At 43.5% G+C, this 12017-nt stretch overlaps 1 protein-coding gene across 4 annotated transcripts in view; it reads right to left on the bottom strand.

The window, feature by feature from the left end:
- Positions 1-12017, bottom strand: part of nup98 (nucleoporin 98 and 96 precursor) — a 105439-nt gene that overhangs the window by 34593 nt on the left and 58829 nt on the right. For all 4 annotated transcript variants that reach the window (XM_072262458.1, XM_072262460.1, XM_072262459.1 and 1 more), the window contains exons 13-17: positions 9518-9651; positions 7422-7612; positions 3664-3783; positions 3060-3346; positions 666-782 (exon numbers count right to left, since the gene is read on the bottom strand). In XM_072262458.1, the coding sequence (XP_072118559.1) occupies positions 666-782; positions 3060-3346; positions 3664-3783; positions 7422-7612; positions 9518-9651 (849 nt within the window). The remainder of the gene's footprint in view (positions 1-665; positions 783-3059; positions 3347-3663; positions 3784-7421; positions 7613-9517; positions 9652-12017) is intronic.

Raw genomic sequence — 12017 nt, 5'->3', positions numbered from 1 at the left:
TGAATGACATATTTCACTTCATGTTTCAATGTACATATGATAAACAAGCCTGAATCTGAAATAATACACTGAGTTACATGTACAATTGTCTATGGGATTTCTTTTCAACCTAGGGAAGGGAGGGTATTCTAAACTGTAGCAATGGCACAAACATCCCCCTGCACATTCACATGAAAAGTCGTTGGGGCACTTTAACCCAGCAAGTAGCACCATCACACTCCTGACCACTCCAAATCCCCTGCAGGCTTTGACAGACTTCCTCACTGTCCACTACACCCCCAATCCTGGTGTTATCTGCGAATCTGCTGATCTAGTTAACCACATTATCACTCAGATTGCTGATACAGATGACAGACGTCAATGAACCCAGTGGCACACCACTAGTCACAGGCCTCCAGTCAGAAAGGCAACCATCTACTACGATTCTCTGGCTTCTCACACAAAGCCAATTTACTACCTTATCTTGAATGCCGAGTGACTGAACCTCTTGACCAAAATCCCATGTGAGACCTTGCTAAAGTCCGTGTAGACAACATCCACTGCCTTGCCTTCAACTTTCCTGGTAACCTCAGAAAGTTCTTTATGATTGGTTAGAGACTACCTTACCACACACAAAACTATGTTGAATATCCCTAATCAACACAGAGCAACCAAAGCCTACTGACCTTTGCGTCCGATGGTGAAATTCTCCACAAAGCACTCGCCGTTCTCATTGGTCATATGCTGGGCCAGTTCCTCCATGGAAGGGATGGTGTAGTAGCCGACTTTGGTCAGGATGATGCCTGGCAAAGAGGGAGCACATCATTTAGCATCATCACTGCTTAAATACAAATACAACAGAGACTTGCACTACCTAGGACTTGTGCTCTGAGAGAACTACCTCCATCCCAGTCTTCCATAATGTCAACCCTCAAGAAAAACCATGATCAGCTTTATTACCAATAGAACACAGAACACTACAGTGCAGTACAGGCCCTTTGGCCCATGATGTTGTGCTAACCCCTCAACCTACTCTAAAACTGTCTAACCCTTTCCTCCCACACGTGCCTATGTAAGAGTTCCTTATACATTCTAATGTATCAGCCTCTACTTCTGCCCCCAGCAGTGTTCTCCACACACCCACTACTCTATCTAAAAAAAAAACTCATCTCTGATATCATACCTATACATTCTCCAATCTCTTTAAAATTATGCCCTCTTGTATTACCCATTTCCATCCTTGGAAAAAACTTCTGTCTGCTCTATCTACAGTTTGTGAACCCTTTGCATTTACCTAGTTTTCTGCATTAATTACTCATAAAATATGGTCTGATATTCATCCAAGTCACAATAATAGACCAACACAATCTGCCTTAACTAATAACACAAAAAGCAGCTGTACTTTTCATGTACACATTGTTTAATCACTCACAGTCCAGGCTGAAAAAAGTATGTGAAACCTTATATTTAATAACTGGTAGAACTTCCCTTAGCAGCAATAACCTCCATTAAATGTTTCCTGCAGCTGCTGACCAGACTTGCACAATGGTGAGGAACAATTTTAGACCATTGCTCCGGACAAAACTATTTCAGTTTATCAAACTTTCTGGGACACCTTGCATGAACAGCCCTCTTCAGGTTATGCCACAGCACCACAATTGGGTTAAGGTCTGGACTCACTTGACCATTCCAAAACACAAATTTTATTTTTTTAAATCATTCTGTTGTTGATTTACTCTTTGCCTTTCACATCATTCCTGTGTTGCATCATCCAACTTCTATTAAGCTTCAGGTGATGGATCACAACCATTGCATTCTCCTGTAAAATGCCTTGATACAACTTTTCATTCATTGTTCCCTCAACGAGTGCAAGCTATCCAGGCCATGAGGCAGTAAAACAGTCCCAAACGACGATGCTCCTTCCACAGCTGGGATGAGATTTTGGTGTGCAGTGCCATTTTTCCTCCAAGCATAATGGTATGCACTTCTGACAGAAAGTACAACTTTTGTCTCATCTGTCCACAGAACATCGTCCCAGAGGTGTTGTGGAACATCCAGGTGGTCTTTTGCAAACTTGCGATATGTAGCAATGTTGTTGTTTTTTTTTTTAAAAAGAGAACAGTGGCTTCCTCGTGGTGTCCTTCCATAAACACCATTCTTGTTTAGTGTTTTTCTTATGGTGGACACAGGAACAGATTACTGCACCTTTGGGTTCTTTTTCACCTCCTCAAGCACTGCACATTGTGCTCTTGGTGTGATCTTTGCAGGATGCCCACTCCTAGGGAGAGTAGAACAGTACTGAGTTTCCTCCATTTGTAGACATTTTCTCTTACTGTGGACTGATGAACACTCAGGTCTTTTGAAATGCTTTTGTAGCCTTTTCCAGCTTTGTGCATCTCTGCAATTCTTCTTCCAAAGTCCTCTGAAAGTTGTTTTGATCAAGGCATGGTGCACATAAACAGATCTTTCTTGAGAAGAGCAGACTCTGTCAGTAACCTGACTTTCTGTGTCTTTTTTATAGGGCAGGGCACCTCTACACCCCACACCTCCAATCTCATCTCGTTGACTGGAACACCTGACAAATAGCTTTTGTAGAGGCATTACCCCAGAGGTCACACACTTTTTTGAACCCAGACTGATTGTTTAAAAGGTGTACTCAGTATTGAGAAGTACAATTGCTGGTGTGTTATTATTTTAGGTAGATTGCGTTTGTCTATTATTCAGACTTAAATGAATATCAGCCCACATTTTATGAGTAGTTAATATAGAAAACCAAGTAATGGGAAAGGTTCACAAACTCTTCTATGCAACTGTATGCTTCTTATCATCTTGTACACCTCTATCAAGTCACCAGTCATCCTTCTTCACTCCAAGTCACGGGGAGAACATAAAAACTCCTTACAGCGGTGGGAATTGTATCCAGGTTCCTGGTTACTGTCATGCTAACCCCATTACCATGCCCCCATTTTGTTCCAATTTCTTGACTTCTGAATGAACCTTGGATTAGAACATCTAAACCCAACAGTACGCATCATTAAGTGCATCCTGAACTTGTGTCAATCAATCCCATAGATCCTCACCTGCTGGATGGGGAGGAGGCAGGATTTCGTCTCCCTCAGCCTCCTGTTCTTCCTGCAGGGACCCCTCAATGCAGGAGGTGCCTTCGCTGCTGCCCTCCATCGTGCCATTCCGCAAATTGTTCCTCAGGTTCATTTCCGCGATAGTATCGTCCATGGTCGAGATCTGATGCTTGCTGCTGCCCAAACCATCGGGAGTTTGTGGGATTGGCTTAACGATAGTGTTGGTATAGCATTTATTTACCTCCGGGTGCTCACTCTCCTCCCTCTCCAAGCGGCTTTGTTGTTCACTACAAGGCAGAACCAAGACACCAGTTACCTACATCAAGAGTTCTATAGTATGAGTGACACAGACAAGGTAAATGGCCTCACATTTTCCCAGGGTGATGTATAGGAAGGTTAAAACAAGAGGACGTAGCTTTAAGGTGAGGGGGGAAAGATTTAGAGGAGGGTTGAGGGACAAATCTCACATACACAGAGGGTGGAGGGTAAATGGAATGAGCTGCCAGAGGAAGTGGCAAAGAGGTAGAGGTGGGTCCATACATTTGTCAAACATCTTGCCAGCTATGCAAAACTCAAGCACACCATGAAGAGAGGCTGTACTTACTTCACCCCATTCTCCAGATATTCTGAAGGTGAAGTCACATCACTGGGCTCCTTGCTGAGCACAGGCGAGTACAGCGATGAGGTGTTTAAGCTCTTCAGCACTAGCTTTTTGATGCTTTTCCTGTTAACGAACAAGAGATGGTTTAACATCAGCTGCAATGGTTACTACAGGCAAAACCTTCAGGACAGCCTCAACAACAATCCCTCCCCCTCCCCCCACCCTAAGAACAACTAGAAGTGGTAGAGGTTTGTTCTTTGCAACATTTGAGAAGTTTGGATAAATATGTGTTTGGCATGGTCTAGATAGGCCAGTTTCTGCACTGTAGTGCTCTATAATTTTATTAACCTTGAAATATAAAACCTCACACTTTGCCAATGACTACAATGGTGTATAAGTGGTGGACAGGTAGAGTCCTGATTCATCTAACCTGTCCCAAGGTGCTACCACCCTTCACCACCCCCACCTCATCACTTATAATCTTATGGGAAAAGCGAACTAAAACTGAAATACATCAGATTGGGAGTGAATCCCGGAGTTCCTTCTGAGCATAAGACAGAGGACAACTATTCTCTGGGAAACAAAACTTTTGATCCATCTAGTCCATGTTGGTTTTGTCTTGCATTTATAGGAATACCTAGACCTGGACCACAGCCCTCTCATCCATGCACATCCAAATTTCCATTGAATATTACAATTAAACTGATATCCACCACTTCTGTCAGCAGCTCATACCACCCTGAGTGAAGAAGTTCCCCCTCACATTTCACCCTTCACCATTAACCTATGACCTCTAGCTCTGGTCTCACCCGACCTCAGAGGAAAAAGCCTGCTTGCATTTATCCTTTCTATACCCCTCAATTTGTATTCCTCTATCAAATCTCCCCTCATTTTCCTACTCTAGGGAATAAAGTCCTAACGTGTTCAACCTTTCCTTATAGCTCAGGCCCTCAAGTCCCAGCAACGTCCTTGCAAATTTTCTCTGCACTCTTTTCAAGGTTATTAAGATCTTTCTATAGGTAGGTGACCAAACCTGCACACGATACTCTACATCCAGCCTTACCAATGTTTTATACAACTTCAACATAACATCTCAATTCCTATATTCAAAATTCAGATTTTCTGATCTACCTGTGATGCCAACTTTAAGGAATTATAGATCTGCATTCACAAGTCCCTTTGTTCTACCGCACACCTGTGCCCTACTGCTCACTGTGTTAAGATCTACCCTGGTATGACTCCCCTGGTACAACTCACAGTTGTCTGCATTAAATTTCATATGCCATTTTTCTCCAGCCCATTTTCCCAGCTGGTCCAGATCCAACCGCAACCCATGATGGCCTTCCTCGCTATTCACAACACCGTTGAAAGAAAAAGACCACAAAAAGTAGTGAATATGGCCCTCCCAACCACTGAGCACATCTACATGAAATGCTGCTGCAGGAAAGCAGCATCCATCATCAGGGACTCTCTCCCACCCAGGCCATGTTCTCTTCTCACTGCTGCCATCAGGAAGTACGTACAGGACGTTCAGGGCTCACACCACCAGGTTCAAGAAATTAATACCTCTTAACCATCAGGCTCTTGAACCAGAGGGAATAATTTCACAAGTTTGCTTGCCCCATCATTGAAATGTTCCCACTACCAATGGACTCACTTTCAAGTACTCTTCATCTCAAGCTCATTGCTTATTTATCTATTATTATGATTTTTTTTGTATTTGCATAGCTTGTTACCTTCTGCATTCTGGCTGAATGCCCCAGTTGTGCAGTCTTTCATTGATTCTGTTACGGTTATTGTTCTATAGATTTATGAGTATGCTCACAAGAAAATGAATCTCAGGGTTGTTCAAGTACTTTGATAATATACTTACTTTGAATCTTGGCCATTTGACCAGTAATTTAATTTATTTGGCACGACATTGTGAGCCGAAGGGTTCATTTCTGTACTACGTTCTATGTTAATCTGTACATAAATACATTCCTTTCTATCCATGGTACCTTTAAGGTTTTTCTCTTCCTCTTTCACTAATTATTTTTTTAACAATGTACATGCTAGAGGGAAGGGAAATGGGCAGCCAGGTCCAATGGCCATAAACTAATCCCTTCTGCCTACACTAATATTACTTTGAGGCCCTCTGCTGGTCGAGGTTGGCCACGGATGTTGCATCCCAGCTCTCTATACAATTGATATGCAAACCAGTACACCAGCCAGGGCTATATAATATGGACAGCAAGCTGTGCTCCATGTAGCTGGCTCCCTTTCTCCACACAGCTGAAGAAACCAAAAGGAATGGCAGGACTGCCTTAAGGGACTCCAGCTTCAGATTATTCTGGAGCGTTTACTCTCAAAGCCTTCCTCATGAGTGGGTATAGCTGCACGGCAGCGGAGTTCAGATCAGAGTACTCCTTCTCCTATATGAGCTGCCAACATAAACAGTCTGCCGGGCTTAGCAGCAAAGCCCCATGTGAAGACCAGGAACTGGATTTGGTTGTCAGAGACCACCTGAGATGCATGCCATTGGGAGTACTTAATAGGTAGTGGGAACTTACCCCCACTACTCACCCCAGCTATGACAACCTTAAGGAACCAATATTATTCCATATTAAATAAATTGAATTTAATATTATTGGATATAGTTAGAGGTACCCACAAGTTGGGTATTTGTAACCCAGGGATGGTCTGTAATGAAAATTAATTCAGTGGTCTTCTGCACTCTTTCCAATATCTCTATATCACAATTTACAAATGCATATCTTTCAGTCATAACCTTCAAAAAAATTAAACCAATCAGCCAACTTGGACATTCCTGAATGAACATCATTATACTCCTTTACTCCCTGTATACCCGTCAGTGCATTGCCACCCACAGCTCCAATCTGCCAATTAAATTTGCCGGCGACACACTGATTGGCCTTATCTCAAACAATAACGAGATGGTCTACAGGGAAAAAGTCATCTCTCTGACACAGTGGTGTCAAGAAAACAACCTCTCCCTCAATGTTGCAAAAACAAAGAAGCTGGTTGTGGATTACAGGAGGAATGGAGACAGGCTAACCCCTATTGACATCAATGGATCTGGAGTTGAGAGGGTAAACAGCTTTAAGTTCCTCTGCATCCACATCACCGAGGACCTCATGTGGTCTGTGTACACCAGCTGTGTGGTGAAAAAGGCACAACAGCCCCTCTTTCACCTCAGATAGTTGAGGAAGTTTGGTATGGGTCCGCAAATCCTAAGAAATTTCTACAGGGGCACAATTGAGAGCATCCTGACTGGCTGCATCACTGCCTGGTATGGGAACTGTACCTCCCTCAATCGCAGGACTCTGCAGAGAGTGGTGAGGACAGCCCAGCACATCTGTAGTTGAACTTCCCACGACTCAGGACATTTACGAGGACACGTGAGTTAAAAAGGGCCCTAAGGATCATTGGGGACCCCAAGCCATCCCAACCACAATTTATTCCAGCTGCTACCATACGGGAAATGGTACCGCAGCACAAAAGCCAGGACCAACAAGCTCTGGGACAGCTTCTTCCACCAGGCCATCAGACTGATGAACTCACGCTGATTTGCATGTATTTCTATGTAACATTGTTCTATTTATTATAAATTACTATGATTGCACATTGCACATTTAGATGGAGACATAACATTTTTACTCCTCACGTATGTGAAGGATGTAAGAAATAAAGACAATTCAATTCAACTGATTCTAGGCAGTGCCCGGGATCAGACTACTCCTTCAACGGGAAGGTTTTACCTGGGCAGGAAGGTGCCATTTGTCAGGGACGTGGGCTCGTCATCATCCAGTCCATCAAAGAGCTGGGACTTGGCGGATCCAGTGGCTTGAAGGGCCTTCGGCCTCACTCTGGTAGCAGGACGAGGAGTCAATTTGTAGTGAGTGGGTGTGGTCAGAGCCTTCTGGGCAGCTGGATTAGTGGGTTTCAGTCGCTGCAAGGAAAGGTGGTTGTTAAAGTCTGCACTCAATGATCAGCCCCCTTCATTATCATCAAGGTGAATGCTATCCAAATATAATATATTTTAAATAATTCTTTCCTAGTAAATTTACAGATACAGTACAGCCTCGCAGCCCAATTACGGGAGAATTTACAATAACCAATTAACCTACTAACAAGCATGTCTTTGGACTGTAGGAGGAAACATGAGCACCTGGAGGAAACCCACACATTCACAGGATGGAAAGTATAAACTTGCTTACAGAAGACACCAGAACCCAACTCTGACACCCTGGGCTGTAATAGAGTCACACTAACTGCTACATTACCATGGCTCCCCATTAAATAATCTCTAACTTCTGGTAATTTGCCACCCTCTCCCTTCCCTCTTCTTCCATTCCCCACTCTGGCTAACCTCACATCTTTTCTTCTCACCAGCCTATCATCTCCCACCGATGCCCCTCTTCTTTCTCTTTCTCCCATGGTCACTCTCCTCACCGTATGAGATTCTTTCTTCTCTACCTTATCCACCCAACCCCCACAACTTCTCACTTCGCCCCCCCCCCCCACCCCAACCACCCGGCTTCACACATTACCTTCTAGCTTGTCCTTCTTCCCCTCTTACTCTGGTTTCTTCTCCATCCTTTCCAGACTTTATGAAGGGCCTCAGCTCGAAACTGACTGTTTATTCCCCTCCACAGTAGCTACCTGACCTGCTGAGTTCCCTCAGCAATTTGAGAGATCCTCTGGATTTCCAGCACCCGCAGAATCTCTTGCATTTAAAATAATTCCTTCCTGGTTGATGAAGCAGCTGCCAGAGAACAAAGAACACCAGCCCACTCTGATGAGAGATAAAAACTAATGGCATCCTCATCTTTAAGCTCATCCAATTCGAAGCTCAAGTTCCCAATCTCTACAATCCTCACAGATCTAACTCCACACAAAGTAACCATCAAAAGATTCCTTTCTCCTTTCATCAACCCTTGAATGGATCAGAAAAAAGTAGTAGAAAGTTGTGATCTCTGCCAGCTTTATATGGGCACACATTTTCTCAGCATCCAAGACACCTTCTGAAGGCAATGCCTCAAAAAGGTGCCGTCTATCATTAAGGACCCCAATCACCCAGGAAATGTTCTCTTCTCGTTGCTACCATCAGGGAGGAGATACAGAAGCCTAAAGACACACACACTCAACATTTCAGGAACAGCTTTTTTCCCTCTGCCAGATTTCTGAATGGACCATGAACATTTTCCCTCTCTTTTTAAAAAAAATTATTCATTAAAAACCTTGGCAAACATCTATAGATTTGTGGCAGAAAGTATGCATTACGGCCTGGTATGGGAACACCAATGCCTTTTGAACAGAAAATCCTACAAAAGGTAGTGGATTTGGCCTAGTACATCACGGGTAAAGCCCAACCACTGAGCACATCTACTGGACATGAAACACTGCCGTAGAAAAGCAGCATCCAAAGATCCTCACAATGCAAGGCAAGCTCTTTTCTTGCTGCTGCCATCAGGTATAAGGTCCAAGAGCCTCAGGTTTTGCATCATCAGGTTCAAGAACAGTTACTACCCCTCAACCATCAGGCTCTAGAACAAAAGGGGATAACTACACTCATTTAAGGACTCTTATCTTGTTATTTCATGCTCATTATTTATTGCCATCTTTTATTATCTACATTTGCACAGTGTTTACAGATCCTGCTTAAAGTTACTGTCCTATAGATCTGCTAAGTATGCCCACAGAAAAAGAATCTCAGGGTTGTATGTGATGACATGCATGTACTCTGATAACAAATTTCACTTTGAACTTTATCATTGCACGAAGATTGTATTTACCCCAGGGGTATCTGCACTGGGTGACGCTGCCAGTGCCAGAGGAGACACAAGGAACTTACCTCCTCTTTCTTTTTGGGATCAACCATGGGGTTCCTGAAGAGTGGGGAGTCTCCAAACGGGGTGTAGGCCAGAGCATTGAGTTGCTGCTGCAACACTGCCTGCTGTGTGGCTGCAGCATTTGGATCGGTCAGACCTGAACAGAGAGCCAGAGTCCAATCAGCAGAAGGTAAACAGGTCTATGTACCCAGAGATCAGCACAAGCACAGGACATGCAAAAGCTCTTCACATTCAATGACATATAGATATGAAGAACAAAAGAATGTACCAGCTCTTTGGCTCACGAAATTATGACAACCTTTAAATCTACTCCTAGTGGATGTGGAGAGGATGTTTCCTACGCTGGAAGAGTCTAGGACCGGAGGGTCCACTTAGAACAGAGTTGAGAAATTTCTTTAGCCAGAAGGTAGCAAATCTCTACAAATGACTGGAGGCAGCTGAGGTTTGATAGGTTTTCGATTAGTAAGGGGTTGAAGATAGAAGAATAGGGCTGAGGGAAATAATAAATCAGCCATGACAGAATGGTAGAGCAGACTCAACAGGCCAAATGGCCTAATTCTGCCCTATGTCTTATGGTCTGAGATCAATCTAGTATTTCCCACCCACACCGTCTCCATTTTTCTTTCATCCGTATGTCTAAGAGTTTCTTAAATGTCCCTAATAGAACTGCCTCTACCACCACCCTGGCAGGGCGTTTCACATACCCACCACACTGTGTAAAGAGCTTAACTCTGACATCCCAACAGCCTACTCTTCCCTCCACCCTCTTTAAAATTATGCCTCACATATTAGCTATTTCCACTCTGGGAAAAGGCACTAGCTGTCAGATCTATGCCTTTTATACACCTCTATCAAGTCACCTCTCACCTTTCCCTGCTCCAAAGGGACAATTCCCTAGCTCACTTAACATTTTCTCATAAGGCATGCTCTTGAATGCAGGCAACTTCCCGGCCGATCTCCTCTGCACCCTCTCTAAAGCTCCACATCCAAAGAAGCGTGAAGAAGAGTGCAGAGCAGAGACCAGACAGAAACTGTGAACATTGGAAAGTTTTTGACAAGAACAGGCCATTCTGCCCAACAAAGCTTCCCAAATTCCCATCCACACAGTGTTGAAATAACTATAGAGTTTAGATTTGAAAGTCTCTAGGGTAATACTCTCAACTACACAACTAGATAGTTTGTTCAATATGTCCATAACTTACTGTGTAAAGGAATGCTTCCTGATGTTAGGCTGATATCTCCCTTTAACCACTCTCCATCTATGGCACTGTCCTTGATGGCTTAATTTTGAAGTAGCAGCTGGCATCCACTTATAACCGTAATGATTTTGAACATTTCTATCACGTCTCCTCTCACTCTACATCTACTAAGGCTAAAAAGATTTAATTCTTTTAATCTTTCTTTGTAGCTCGTACCCTGCAGGCCCAGAATGAGTTTAGTTGCCCTTCTCTGGACACTCTCCAGTGCCATCACATCTCTCATACAACACGGAGACCAAAACTGTACATAGTATTCAAGGTGTGGCCTCACAAACTCATTATACAGCTTAAGGAGAATGTCTTCAGGCTTCAACTCTTCTGAGCGCATTATATAGCCCAACTTTCTATTAGCCTTCCTAATTTCTTCTCTGCATTGTCTAGATGTTGTTAGCGATGAGTCTACCAGGATACCCAAATGCTTCTCATACAGTGCACTTTCTAACTCAAGACCTCCCACTGTATATCTAAAATTTCCAGTTCCTATATGTAATAATTTACATTTACTTACATTAAATTTTATCTGCCATTTATCTGCTCACATCTGGATTTTGTTTAGATCTGACTGTAGATTCTGCTTCCGCTACCTGAATGTCCTCAGCCCGTCCCCCCCTAATTTTGTGTCATCTGCAATCTTTACTAGTTTATTTGTTACGTGTGTAAGGGGTTTCTTCTTCTATGTTACTGCGTAGTCTAATTAAACTGCCTTCTTTGTTATGTTATAATTGAAAGGGCTTCTTTGTTATGTTAACTGCTGAGAAATTCCTCCCGCTAGCAGCTTGTTTTACTGATAAGAGGGTGTTATGAACCAATTGGGATAGTTGTTATGCTTTCTGTGTGTCTGTAAGATATTGTGATGTGCAGGTTTTTGGGGAGAAGGCGGGAGAGAGAGACAGAGGATAGACCAGGCACTGTGAGACTGCTAACGGGGTTGGACTCCGAGCAGGAGTCCGAGGTCCAGGGTGTTCGGCGAGGAGAGGAGACGGAGACGGAGCGTCTGGTCGACCACCGTTGTTGGTCCCAGGCAGCAGGTCGAGGTGGTCCGAGGGGAGACACAGGGTGAAGAAGGAGGGTCCTGAGCTCCAACCGTTTGTGCACGAAGAGATTGAACTTTGATAAGTGAGGCACCTTTTATATTTTATTCTGTATTATATAGTTCCAGTAATATCTATAAAACTGTAAATCATTTAATCATATCTGGTGTATTGTCTGTTATTTGGGCGGGGTGGGGTACATCACACAGCAT

The sequence above is a fragment of the Mobula birostris genome, chromosome 7 (genome assembly GCF_030028105.1).
Source record: "Mobula birostris isolate sMobBir1 chromosome 7, sMobBir1.hap1, whole genome shotgun sequence".
Lineage (NCBI taxonomy): Eukaryota > Metazoa > Chordata > Chondrichthyes > Myliobatiformes > Myliobatidae > Mobula > Mobula birostris.
This window is presented reverse-complemented; position numbering and strand designations above follow the sequence as displayed.